At 33.1% G+C, this 15,454-nt stretch overlaps 1 protein-coding gene across 1 annotated transcript; it reads right to left on the reverse strand.

Moving 5' to 3' along the window:
• Positions 1-2,435: 2,435 nt before the first annotated feature.
• LOC134275080 (parapinopsin-like) lies at positions 2,436-6,012 on the reverse strand. Its single transcript, XM_062757319.1, has 3 exons — positions 5,359-6,012; positions 3,262-3,367; positions 2,436-3,093 (listed from the first exon to the last, which is right to left on the reverse strand). Exons 1-3 carry the CDS (start codon positions 6,010-6,012, stop codon positions 2,654-2,656), a joined length of 1,200 nt encoding a protein of 399 aa, XP_062613303.1. The 3' UTR covers positions 2,436-2,653.
• Between the last annotated feature and the right edge of the window lie 9,442 nt (positions 6,013-15,454).

Below are 15,454 nucleotides of genomic sequence, written 5' to 3' on the forward strand. Positions count from 1 at the left end.
TTTAAAATTAAAACTACATACAATATCTTTAAACAAATTTTAACTGGAAAATTTGACAACCGCGAGGCGATCGTCAACGACATGTATCTTTTTATGAAGCGATCGTACAACATAGAAATAGCGATCGTACAACACACGAAATAAGAATAGCACAATTCAGAGAATCTTGTTGTCAAAAAGTTTATTTTGATATACAATAGATATTTTACATTCAAATTAGGCAATCAATCAGTCATTGTTATACCACTTTAAATCTTAAATTTTTCCTACATTTATATAGAAAATTGAAATTAACTGCGTAGATTAAAGAGATACAACTGAAAAAGAGTTTGATGGCTAACAAATATATAAAGTAGATTTTTTACCTCAATTTTCATAACAGTGCCACCCCCCACCCCCCCCCCCCAAAAAAAAAAAAAAAAAAAACCCTAAATATCTTAGATGGTTTATCATGCAAAGTGTAAGTAAAGGAACATTTTCTAAACTCAAGATTCAATTTCGGAAATGTGTTGTGTGGGATGGCGGGAGGGGGTACCGGTGTTATGATTCAAGTTCTTGAACAAACAAATTTATCCAAAAATTACCAGCTGCCTTACCCGGATTTGACTACATACTGCAAAAGGGGGACAACCATTCTATTGGTTTAGCCCCCCCCCCCCCCCAACTTCAAATTAGCCTCCCCCCTTCAATTTGCTTCCGACGTCTATGAAAGTAAAGTTTTCACCCCACCCCACCCCACCCCCGATTCCACATTGTACATGTGCGTGCATGATATTAAAATTGGCAATTAATTTTTGAAAAAAATAATACTAATAATGATAACAGTTTTCAGTAAATTAGAAAATACACTGTAATACATATAATGCTGTTATATTAACGTGTGCGTGTACAAAACATTTTTACTGAAAATATTCGGTAAAGTTGCTAGGTACGCAAATTCCTTTGATCGTTATTTTTATAGTATTAATACATATCTTTTTTTTTATTTTCTGAAAAAAATTCAGTTTTTGATATGTATGCCAACTCCTGTAATTGAACTGCCATATCATAGACAATAAAACCTTTTTTCTATATTGCTAAAATTCGGTCCTATAACACTCTATAGGTGTCTGTTTTAAACAATAATCAAATAATATCAAGAATTTAAGGTTCCATGGAGTTTTAAATTTTGTTCTCTTAAAATACGGACATTATTCAACTAATATACAAGATAAATTCGCTCTTTCCCTCTCGAAAATCAAATGCTCGGTATCTCGTTCTATTTCGACAGACTTTCCACCCATACCACATAGCTATCTATTACTTTATTTCATTAACAGTATTTTATACATTTCAAGTTGCACGATCGCATGTTTATCATATTTTCTTTGTTGTACGATCGCATATAGAGTCGTTGCCGATCGCCAAAACGTTTGGCATGTGTTCACTTCAAACCGTTATTTCAACGCTTTCTATTTGATGAAGAACTTCAAATCGGATTTAAAATTTATTATTTACCTATTTACAATTCAAATGTGCCTTTTGGACTGTCGGGTATACGTAATAAGGTAAGAAATACCACTTAAACGAGCTTCATGTGTCACGTTAGGGCAGTCATGTTCAAGGAAAACTTAACTTTAACATAATATATGGCGATTTTTAATGCTTAGAGGACTTTTATGGTGTTAAACATGTCTAGTGGCATTTAAAAAGTCAGAAATGTTGAAGGAAAATTGCGAGGAAATAGGACAAAATAATGTTTTATTTAACCTCATCTTCCTCATGTAGTTGAATTTAACTATCCGCGTTGCCGATCGCATCCGCGTTGCCGATCGCGCGTTGACAGGGGTGCATATGTGAAGTATGAAAGTCCTCGCCCTAACTGTTCAAAAGTTATGGCCAAGGTAAAAGTTTTTTTTCGGAAATCTCCAAGGTCAAGGTCAAAAAGTCAAAGTTGTTGGTATCCTATGAAAGGTCTTGCCACAAAGAATATATATGTGAAATATGAAAGTCATAGTATTTACCGTTCAAAAGTTATGGCCAAAGTAAAAGTTTAAAATTTTTCTGTAAAAGTGGGTCAAACTACAAGGTCAAGGTAAAAAGGTCAAATTTGGTGGTACCCAAAGAAAGGTCCTGTCACAAGGAATACACATGTGAAATATGAAAGTCATAGCTCCAATAAATCAAAAGTTATGGGCAAGGTTAAAGTTTTTGTGACGGACAGACAGACTGACTGACAGACGAATGAGATTCAATGTCCCCTCGCTTTCGCGAAAGCGTGTGACAAAAATAATATAACAAATGTAGCCCTTTAATTCGGTCAATCCATAGATATATCGACTTTACAGAAAAGCATTTCGACCTCGATAGATTCCTCGAAGTCTATATATCTATGGATCGACCTGATCAAAAGGATATATTTATACATGTATAATGAACACTAAAATGTCTCTCTTCGTAAGTACTGGAATTTACGTTACAGACAGCTCGAGCTTGTTATCATTTTTTAGGCAACAGTTGCAACATTAATTCCCGTACGCGTACTAATAACCAAAGAAAGCATTTTATTGTTTAAATTAAAGAACAAAGGGCTGTTTGTACAATTAATGAAATTATTAATTTTCTGCTTATTGGGAAGAGATCTACGTGTATCGCCCATTTTATGTTGATAATGTCACGTAGCATCAGTCGGTTGCGAGGCGCCTGGTTCGGGTATGTTAGAGACAGGGACTTGAATATTTTCACAAATCTCTGTTTGCTGACCATTCTCAGAGGGAGCGTTGTTAATCGGCACCACTTCCGTCTGCTTTGGCTTCGGCGGCTCCTCTTTTTGACGCACTTCCGGTTCATCCGGTTCTGAGTTTTCTGACTGTTTGTTTCTCTTCTCCTCTCGTTCTATCATTGTTTTCCCTAGCCCTGTACACGGTATAGTGTGGTAGAAGGACATCCGGAACTGTTTGTTGGTCCAGAGGTAGATAAGAGGATCCCAGATAGAAGAGGACTTGGCTACGATAGCTGGGATAGTCATAATGTAGATGGGTATGTCCTCGGAATATCCAATAATAGCCCACACACTGACTACAGTGTAAGGAGTCCAGGACCAAATATACGATGCTATAAATAAAATAATATTATCATCATCATACGAAAAAATTCCAAACAAGCTGTTCAATTTCTGATGATTCATGTACCCATATTGATGTTACAGCAGCTGCAGAAAATTAATAAAACAACCAATTTAACAAGAGATTAAAATCATTAGCACATTATTGTTTAACTTACCTAACATTAATACTATTGTGCGGAACATTTTCTTCTCGGTCATGAGATTTTTTCGAGCAACCCTGCTATTCATGTCCCATATGCTATTCCTGGCGATGTGTCTTATCTAAAAGAATAGATTCAGTGATTTCCAGTAAATAGACTCATATTCTTACATGTAACATAATCCTGAATGCATTGATGATACCAATCGTGTTTGTACTTTTGTTAGTATCAGGTTCATAGATCCTTGCTTGTTTATTTTCAAAATATGTTTGATGCAAAATTATGTTAGAAAATAGTTTTTGAAATAAGAAAACAGTAATACATGTACCTTCCTAAAGTGTACATTGTACGAATTGCTGAGATACTTTTAAATAATTGATTTTCACCGAGGGTCAATTTTCGTTGTTTTCGGGATATGAAAAGACCCACGAATTCATGTCCACCCCGAAATGTAAAATATCAAATACATAAAACTACTCAACAAATCTTCAACCACGAAATTCAATCCCCACAGTTTTTCCTCAAAGCAAGAAAATTTTACTCCACGAAAATATGTGAGTTTACAGTACTCGTTTATATCATTTGTATTTACTGCCAACCGTTGAATTAAAAATTTAAAATGGAATCTTTCAAATTTCTCTAAGATCATTTATCATTTATAAATATAAAGAATAGTCACGTCAATATTCTGAGAATGGAGGGAATATCTGTAATTTCTTTTGATGGACTTTGATAGATTATCTTCGTGACTATTGATTAATGTAGACTTTGAAGAGCATTATGTTAACATTTCTCTTCATTTCAAGTTATCAAACGAATGTGAAAATATCTCTTAATAATGAACTGAAGAAAAGAAATGAAATGTATTTCCGCTGAAGGTACTATAGTGATACGAATTGATATGACCACTTTAAGCATAATTTAGACAAAGGCAGGTCAATAGTTCAATACATCGATTAGAAGTTTATAATATAAGATACAAATATAACAAAATGATGCGTGTTTCGTGACTAGTAGATAATAATGCCATAAATAAGACTTCAACGTCGTCAGGTTTCTTTGTAGAATTTATACCATTGGCCATCAAAAAGTCCAAATCTTTATCTCCTTAATGTATTTTAAGTTGATAGATCTGAAGCCGAGAAAACATTTCAAACTATTTGGCCACTCTCTCTGTCAGTAAACCGATGTTAGTTTGGATGTGTGTATGAAATCAGAAAATATTTTACTTCTTTCCCCAGTGAAATACTTAATGCTACACTAGTACATGTATACTGTAACTAAAAGTAAAGTAATGTATCTTAAGTAAACTCTGGAGTGTGCAGTTAAATCTCAGACAAGGCACAAGACTTTCAAAAAAGTCCTCTTGAATTCGTTGCTTCAAAGGATTTGGGGTATATCATAATATCATCAGGAGGGTTATACCGGTATTATAGCTTAAGAAGAGAGACTTTACCATATATAGCGTCAGTAAGTACCTATTCATTATGCTCAGAATAGGGGCTATATTAAACTCTTAGAAAAGGGCTGTACTATAACCCCAGAAGAGGAGCTATAATATGGTGTCAGAAGAAGGATTTTACTAAATCCCTGATTGAAATCTACAAATTAAGTGATCATACTGTCATCAAAACCAAATGATTCTACTTAACGTCATTTTAACAAAAGAGTTGTACTCACTGACATCATGACAAAAGAATTGTACTCATCGTGATCACAACAAAAGAATTGTACTCAGCGTTAGCACGAAAAGAGAATTGTAGTCACCGTCATTATGACAGATGAATTGTACTTACCGTCATCATAACAAAAAATTGTACTAATCGTCATCATGACAAAAAAATTTTAATCACCCTTATCACGCCAAAAGAATTGTACCCACCGTCATCATGACAAAAGAATTGTACTCACCGTCATCAAGACAAAAAAATTGTACTCATCTTCATTATGACAAAAGAACTGTACTCATCGTCATCATGACAAAAGAATTGTACTCACTGCATCATGACAAAAGAATTGTACTCACTGCATCATGACAAAAGAATTGTACTCATCGTCATCATGACATAAGAAGTGTACTCATCGTCATCATGACAAAAGAATTGTACTCACCGTCATCATAACTCTGTAGTAAGAGAAAAAGATAACAGCCAATGGTATAATTAAGCTCCATATCGTAATAGCAATGTTGTAACTAGCCGAACCAAACTCTCTCGAGTCCCATTCTACGGCACAAGATGTTCGCGCAGGCTCATACGTGTACTTCCCCCATCCAAAATGGGGAAAAGACGCCCAACAGAAGCCTTGAAACCAAATCAGGAGCACTACAACCACGGCCACTCTAACTGTGATCTTGTTAGCCTGGAGAGGCTTGGCAATCATGATGTACCTATCGTAGGCGATTCCAGCGTGTGTGTACAAATTTGTAAGTCCCATCAAATAAAGCCAGAATCCCTCAAAAGTACATACATTGTCTCCCCAAAAGTAATGACGATTAAAGTTTGATGTCATTGATATAAACGCGCCACAACTCATCCCCGCGTCTCCCACGAGAAGAGAAATGACAAAAATATTTGTTGGAGATTGCAGATGTTTATTTTTAGCGAAAACTATTATACTGGTGATGTTCATAAATGGTCCAATTATAACAACACACAAAAGTCCAGTTGCTATGGTATAGTACATGGGTACAGGAACCAAATATTTCGGTGTTACAGTTACTTCAACAGAAACATTAGAATCATTAATGGATGTGTTGTGCTGCATGGCGACTGTTGACGATTGGAAGAGGATATAATGGTACATCTGTAGGTGAGAGAAGATTTTATCTGATTTTATTCGCTGAGAATTGCGTGGCGACAGTAATGTAAAGTCTGGGAATCGGAAGCCAATCCAGAACGGGTGTATTTAATGCATCTACATACAGCATTCACGTAAAAACCTCTTCTATAACTCTAAAAGGGGGAGATAAATTGGCAGGATACTTAATGCAATGTCAATCACAATTGTTTTCTTGTCAGAATTGAAAATTAGAATTAGTGTATATATATCCCAGAGGGACCCTCTTTGTCAAAAGGAAATGCCAACTAACGGTAACCAATTATGTATTTTAAAAAAATGCAGTCCCGTTAACTTAGAAGAATAAATTCCAAATGATATTTAAAATATCGAAAAAAAAAAAAACTGAAACATATATAGATTTAATTAAAAAGGGATTATTAGGAAAGTCACGACTTACCTTTGTATTTATTTTCAGGTATATAAACAGGATAGTGAGAACTTATGTGGAAATTTGCGACAACAAAGTCTATCCTTTACTTTTTGACTGTACATATGATGAAGTTTATAAAGTAAAGGGGTTTCAATATATACTGGGTGGAAACATTTGTTATACTTACCTAAAGACCCACCAGTGCAACGTAATACGCCGCTGATCTTTTGTATCTTCATTACAAGTGCCGCTAAAACCTAAGAGTTGACACGCAACATATCCTTTGTGAATTCTTATGGTTTCTAATGCACATTATACATCTGTCTTGGACGAACTGAATTTAGAATGAAGAAAATACTAGTATACGGTCGTTTTCTCTTCTCTTGCTCTACAAAGAGGAAATTTGAAAAATATACTTAGTACCCACAGGGGCATCTTATCCACTCTGTTCTCTACTTCACATATAATCTCAGAAGTACTGAAAGCCGCGCTCATTTACAGGGTAATGAACAAAGGCAATGACAGTTTAAAAAAAATTCATTAGACATTGTAAAGGTGATTATATAACTATATATATATGTCATATTTAGCATTAAAAAGCTTTAAAATTAATTTAAATGTAGCTAGAATTTAAAAGCGTAAAATATTTGTCACATGTATCATTTCCATACCAACAGAAGGATGATTATTTAAGCCAAACAATTAGACTGTGTCTTACATCAAGATTAATGACCATTTATAAAATCTGATAGTACACCCTTCACATTTAAACAGGGATATTGAAAACCTCTTTTAACCAAATGATTAATCATTGAAAAAGATATAGTAATTATAATTATTTTTTTTATACAAAAATGAAAAAACACCTCAAAGGTGATTGGGGTTTTCAACTAAATAATTAAAATTTTCTGTTGCTACCGTCGCACATAGCATTTCTCTACGAATAATTAATAAAAAGTAAATATCAGTATACATCGAGGAAGTATTTTCATTTACTATAGTTACTTTCATTTATATGTCGACACGATATCTCGCAGTGAACTTGATATAAAAGACACCATAGAGACACTTCTTTTTCATATTTAGATATTTTACCAGAAAAAAAAAGTTAATGGAAACCCAAATAGCAAAACCTTGTGATAAACGTTATACAAAAGATGAAAACACTTTGTGGGGTTTTCAACTAATTATAATAGAATTAATAAATAATTAATAAAAAGTAAATACCAATATACATCGATGAAGTATTATCATTTACAATAGTTACTTTCATCTATATGTCCACACGATATATCCCTGAACTTGATATAGGCCTTTATTTACACACGGAAATTAATAACAAAGCTTATGATAAACATGGATATAATCCGTTTACTGTAGATCATTACATGAAGAGATATATTCCATTTACAAGATCATAACAAAGAATCATCACACAGCGGCCATGACCAGTACATAGAGGTTGTTTTCCTCTCCATGGCATTCGTTTACCCCTCCTTTTTATTAATTAAATTGACTGTTTGTTATCTCCATATTTCATGTACTAATAAACTCTTTCCACCTGCATATAGAGACCATGTCTTCTGGTTGATTCGATACACAAGAGTATGCTCTACGTACATACAGTTTCTAAAATGAGGCAAGTTATTGACAAACAAGTTGAAGAACGAATGATATCAACATTTTCCTTTGAAGTCAACGTTTAGCAAGTTCCATGGTGGACATAATGACCTTGTCAGCAAATTCAATCCATCATTTAAGCCAAGTTTTGAGTGTAAGTGAATTTTTTTTATAAATACAAAGTGTTAGGGTATTGATTAATGATTTTTTTTTACTTACTTCGATCATGAAAGAGGGCACACGTCGACCGTGAGGGAAAGGAGCTTTTGCTCTAGCGTCACGGAGTAAAAAAAATTAACCTAACTCCGCAGGTTCGAATCCTCCTACGGAACATGGAGACCTAACCTTTGAATGCGACGGTAAAAACCGAGATCTCGTGCTGAAGTAGGTGTTTGGCTCTCACTGCTCAATAACCCAGAATGAATTTGTAGCCTTCCCCTAGCAAGTTGTGGTGTCTCAAAAAATAAAAAAAAAGCATATTGAAAGGAACTTTAAAGAAGCCAACTAACAAAAAAAAAAAAAAAAAAAAAATCCGCTCACGGCGGGTGTAACGATCGACAGAGGATGCTTATCTCTCCCAGGCACCTGACCCCACCTCTGATGTTTTCCGAGGCCCGTCTTGAATCCCCTCTAAATTTTATTTATTTCATGGAATTTTGAGCTTTGTTAATGTTTCTTATCTTTATATTTCATTTTGAAAATCATACAGACTGAAATGTTCCAAGTCGATCTAATAAATATTGACTCTCCTTTTGCAAATGGAGATTAAATACCAATGAAAATAACCCTGTTATAAATAAACAATCGTCTACCGATTCACTACTGTTTAAGGAAGATATTGATCAGGTCATCAGGTCATTATGAAATTCCAAGGATGAATAAGTGGATATTATAGAAGGGCGGATCAATGCTTATAATTAGAAAAATCTATGGCTTTCTGCGTGAGAACAGGATTTCATTTTACCAATACCAGTGTAGAGTAACAGATCAGTTGGGGACTATATTGGAAGACAAATAATTGACTAATATGGCCACCTGATTATTAACTTCATTACTATGTAGAGAGAAATAATTATTACGGCACTGTTTGACCATTTTTTTAAGAGGAAATTATGAATAAGTCATGATTATTTGCTTATTATTTCTAAAACAAATCATAAGATGACTTTCATTACTGTATTTAGAAATTTAAAATTAATGTGTCATCCGATATTGGAAGCTAGAACTCCATTCAGGAGTTTGATATTTTGAGGGGACAGGTTTAATCGTTCTGAAATCATTTATACTTGATGTGGTAAACAATGAGTTTCTTGCATATTATACTTTCTATAAGCTTTTTAAACAACCTTAGGAAAGCCCTAAACACAAAGAAAAAGTGCTTTTTGGACTTGGGAGAAAAAAAAAATGATTTAAAGGTGTGATATTTTGAGGGGACAAGTTTAATCGCTCTGAAATCATTTATAGTTGATTTGGTAAACAATGAGTTTCTTGCATATTATACTTTCTATAAACTTTTTATACAACCTTAGGGAAGCCCTAAGCACAAAGAAAAAGTGCTTTTTGGACTTGGAGAAAAAATATATGACTTAAAGGTGTGTATATTAAAACTATGAAGGATATGGGGATAACGAACAGTATTCAATATCAAAGTCCATAAAACAATACAAAATAGGAGCAGAGCAAACATGCACCTCTAAAACATCAAAGGTTGGATCAGATGCCATGGAGGAGTGAGCATCCCCTGCTGACCGATCACATCCGCGGTGTGCTTCTTGTCATGATCGGGAATTAACGGAAAAATCAGTCGTCAATTTAGTGTATAAATAACGGACTAAAAATTAGTATGAAAAACGTCAGTCAGCATTTGACTCAATGATAAATTGTATTTGCTGACAAGGTCATTGTATCGACCAAAGAACTTAAGAAATGATGACTTTAAACGAGCATGCTGAAATTCTTGTTTCATCAACTTGTTTGTCAATAATTTATCTCGTTTTAAAAATTGTTCATGCGTAGAGCATGCTCTTGCGTATCGAATCAAATGAGATACCAGTAAATAAACTCCGTACAATGAGCACCCCGCGGATGTGACCGGTCGGCAGGGGATGCTCACTCCTCTATGGCACCACCTGATCCCACCTCTGATGTTTTGGAAGTCCGTGTGTGCTCTGCTTCTATTTTGTATCTCTCCATATCCTTCATTATGCAACAATGCGCCTTTCTCAACTTTATTTAGTATTTTTTTATATTAATAATCTGTTTACACAAAAGAAGAGGTAATGCCACCTCAGAAACCCTCACAAATACATCATCACCCTGGGTGCCAGGAGCTCCCTGGATCTGATAGAAAGAATTTAATTTTGATATATTTAGACGCACATATATTTTGATTTTTTTTTTACATCAAATCTGTATTTAAACATACTTCAGGATAATAGAACCATATATAATATCACAGTTTTTCTGACAATTCTTTATTGATTTTGAAATCACATGCAATACTTTTTGATCATTTTGTTATGAAATATAACTGAGTAAGTGCAAATTTAAGAAGCACAATAAAATCTCATTAGTAACAATCTCATGTACAGGTTCATTTCATTTACTGAGTATTTGTATATTTTGTATGTAATGAAGGATATTAATATATTGTTTGAAGTTAAGGTATTTTTATCACAATTTACTTGTTAATCTGTAACTCGAAAACATTTGGAACACAAAAATACAATAGATGCGCATGCCTAGGCACGGAGTATAAATACGATATGCAGACTGTAGTCATAAAAATCTACAAGATCTTGAAATCTGTATGTAGATTGGGCATGACCTTTCGATCTGAGAGGCATTGCTTCAAATTAAGCTTAAAATAAATAAAGAAATGTTAAACTATGGTTAACTATGGGTTAAACTACACAGCAATAAAAAAGATGTTAAAGGACATTAGCAAGGTTTCTGGCTTTTGTACAGATATTTTCAAGAATTTTTGAACATGTTTAATGGTACCAAACATGTTTAATTCTGGCTCATTTAACCCACCAAGCCAGCCTTCCTTTTTAGATTTTGTCGAATCAATGTTTTCACAATTCTCACTGAAAATGCAAAATACAGAAACAAGACACAGAAATTCCAGCACTGTTTGTTAATTTTGAGTTACTTTCCTTAACATCTAATTATTATTCACAATGATCAAGAGTTTCTATCATGTAATTTACGTTATTGAAAACAAATATATGTGACATATATATATATATATATATATGTATATAGATGAGTATATATATATATATATATATATATATATATATATATATATATATATATATATATATATATATATATATTTGCATGGATTTATTATAACTTTTATTCGTAGGTACTAAACGGTGCCTCCTTCACATGACCTATAGAATTGTTCTTATCTGGTTACCAGCCTAGCCTTCGACACTTTCAGCACATGTAGCATCTTTGCACTTCCCAGAATAACTATGGTAAATGACGACCTGTTGACTGTCTGCCCTTTTAGTTTACACAATGTATAACAAAGCTATCACTGCTTTTCTTTCTTGCATTATAGTGATTCTATCCGTTAACAAGAAGTGTTTGTGAAACACTATGCGCCCTGAAGCAACAAAATTTAAAAAAAAGCTATTTTTGGCATATATGACACAGTCAAGGTCACAAGGCCATTGAACTTGGTGTCATTTGAAAGAACTTGATTGGTAAGTATGGATACTAAATATGAAGTCTTTATCTCTTGTGGTTCAAAAGTTATGGTAAAGGTACGAAAAAACTATTTTTAGCATGCAGGTCACAGTCAAAGTCACAAGGTCATTGACCTTGGTGTCATTTGAAAGAGATTAATTAGTGGAGTATGCATACTAAATATGCAGTCTATATCTTCTGTAGTTCGAAAGTGATGGCAAAGGTACGAAACATCTATTTTTAGCATACAGAGCTTAATAAATGGAGATTGCATAACAAATATGAAGTCTCTGTCTTTCATGGTTCAAAAGTTATGGTGAAGGTTAAAGTTTGCAGACAAACAAACAAACAAACAGTCAAACAGACAGACAGACAGGACAAAAACAATATATGCACCGGATCTATCAATTCGGGCGTATAAAAAAAAACATGTGCTTTTGTTTACCTCTGTAAACGCTTTATTTATTTCCACCGCCTATAGAATTCCAAACGGGAGATCACTCTCAATGACTGTTTTTATACATGGAAAAACCTATGTATTTAACCTTTTTCTCCGAAAATCCTGCCTTGCCAATGACCTTAAAATCTTCTTTTACATTACAAATCGAACAGATTATACTAACTTACTTATTACAAGCCAGTAATTTTTGCATTAATTTAAAACCAAACTCTGACACATTCCTATCAAATATTTCTTTGACTTTTTCTTTTTAAATGTTCTCAAACATATGGATATCATCAATACTGAATAGCTCAGCCGAAAATCTTTTCATTACAGTTTTTTTTAATTCTTTTGGTAACAAAATATTGTAGAAGAATTTAGATTTTTTGTATCTCAACTTGTTCAAAATATCCTTGAAATTGAATCGAAGCTGTGGATTACTTTAATTTGCTTTACTTTTTAGATTTATATAGTATTTATATATCCCACTTGATTCAATAGCAAGAGGATGTTCTAACTATGGACAATTTCGTGAAATCTTTTTGCTATATTTTTATTTAAAAAATTGATATCATTATTTATAAAAAAATTCTTCTTGTCTTTTTTGGAGGATCAGACATTTGTTCATATTTTACGTAACCTACAATCGTGAATCTACACCTTTTCTTATTTTTTAAACCGTCATTTAGATAAATGACATTATTCATCTCTATGAATGTGTTTGAGCTTATCTTAAATAAGAAAAAGGCAACAACTAGCTGCAGTGAGCCTGTCGAGCATTTGAAGACATAATACTGATTAATATATACAAGTTACATGATGGCACATATCTTATAACAATCTCATGTCATCAATATGTAAATCTAAAGTCAATACAATGACTTTGCCATCAAATACAGTCTGTCACTAGGTCGAACGAAATGAATGTCTTTCACAAATTGCTTGAATACTGCACTGTGTAAAAATATCCCCATAAACAAAGGGTTTAGGACGAGTGTGGTCAATCCAAATGGAATGCTTTAATGTGTCCATGACACCCGGCGCCGTTCCTATTGTTTTCAGGTATCCATGTCTACTCTGCTTTAATTTTATACGTGATTAATGTTCGTTATCTCCACATTTCTTGTTCTGAATTTTAGTAAATAAAAACGATTTTATTAATTTAAATCAGGGTTCAACATTCTTAGATGAACATACTTCTAAGTCGAACCTAATCACGATACATTATTTAAAAAAAGTATTCATATGGTGTTCACATTTTTGTATTTCTAGCTAGTTACATTTAGTTATTTGAATTTTATAATAATAAACCACGATTATGGTACTTAGACATTATTTATAATGCTTTCTTACGTAAAGTAATTTTAATTCCATGCAACCCATTTGTTCGTCAAAATAAGAATTTTTTTCACCTATTTTCTATAAATTAGAATTTGGGCAATTATTTTTTTTTTCATACAAAAGATACCTCTAGATACCTTTTGAAAGTGAAATTTTTTTTCTGCAAAAACTGGAAAATTATTTAAGCATGGGTATATCAAGATTTGAAAAAACTGCTAAAATACGTAATATGTAATGAAATATATGAAGATAACGAACAGTATTCAAGATCAAAAGTCCATAAAACAAATTAAAATTGGAGCAAAGCAAATGGCAGTTGTATATCGGCCATAAAACGTACGAAATGATGACTTTAAACGAGACTGCTGATATTTTTATTACAGCAACTTGTTTGTTACCTCATTTTAGAAATTGTTCATACGTATAGAGCATTTTTTGCGTATGGAATACTAAACTAAAATCGAATAGTAAACTGAGAGATATACTAGTAAACCCCGTATGCAGTTGATAAAGGTATATTGCTGCATAAGTATGGAAAGCTGGCGATTGAAAATTTACATCATCACGTATAACATAAAAGAAGCCTTCAACTCAACATTTAGATATATCGACGACGTATTGTCAATTTACAAATTAATTTATCATATGTACTAGGAACACGTGCTTTTGTTTATTATTTGCTAATAAAAGCGACAGTAGCTATTGGTCAGTATTTAAAGGTCGATACCTGCAGAGCAGGTGAACAGGTATTCACTTTAATCACGCTTTTAACTCATTCGAAAGTTTTGCTTTGCGACATTCACACCCACCCACCCACCCTCTTACTTACTTCACCCTTTTACTTGTATTTTGTTTAATAAAGAAAGTAATTGTTTTCATTACAAGAAAATTAAAAGTTTTGTACACAACAGATTAATTGTCAAAGATGGGAAACAAGTTGCTTAGTCGCTCTAGATAATTTTATGTAAAATTTGATAGAAATGTAAGATTGTTGTGTAATGGTACATATTAGCTACATATAGTCAAAATGTGTTTACAGATAGTTCTAACTTACATTTATTTTGCATAGGTTTTACTTAAACTAGTCGATTAATTGTACATTATAATATATGACACTTACGTAAGTTTGTGATAATGAGTCCGCCAGTCATTTTGTTTACCTCGCAATTGCTGCAGACTTACAGGTTTCCATAGTTTTTTCAACATAAATCAATGTTGTTTTTTATCTATGGTTTTTCCTGGGCGGCGAGGGAAGCATAATTGTGTTCATACATGCATTATATTACGTTTTTAATCAGTGAAGTGAGGACATATAAAAGCATTGTGTTAAAATGCATTTTGTACTTTTATGTGTGATTAATTATATTTTTGATATATTGTAGAAGGAAGGTAGAGAATCGGTACCATTGAAGACTTGTGTTTTGTAAATGTATACGTCTAATAAATACTGGCAAGCAAGCGCTTCCATTCCTGTATAGACAAGTGTTCTTGTTTTGATTGTAAATAATTTATGTTCGTTTGAGTGAAACGAATTAGAACATAATAGTAATTTCCATTCCTATGTTGATACGATCTATCCTCGTGAGCTTGAGATAAAAGATACCACAGAGTCTGACACATCTGTTTCATACTTGGATATTTTACTTAAAAAAGACGTTAATTGCAATCTACCAACCAAGCTCTATGATAAACGTGACAACTTTAACTTTTCTATTGTCAACTACCCTTACTTATGCAGCAATATCACCTGCATTTGGAGTTTTTATATCTAGTTGATTCGATACACAAGAACATGCTCTACATATGAAAAATTTCTAAAACGGGGTAAATTATTGACAAACAAGTTGATGAAACAGAATTTCAGCAGTTTCGTTTAAAGTCATCATTTCGTA

The sequence above is a fragment of the Saccostrea cucullata genome, unplaced genomic scaffold, assembly GCF_032062105.1.
Source record: "Saccostrea cucullata isolate Sc308-1 unplaced genomic scaffold, CSIRO_AGI_Scuc_v1 ctg363, whole genome shotgun sequence".
NCBI classification, from domain to species: Eukaryota; Metazoa; Mollusca; class Bivalvia; order Ostreida; family Ostreidae; genus Saccostrea; species Saccostrea cuccullata.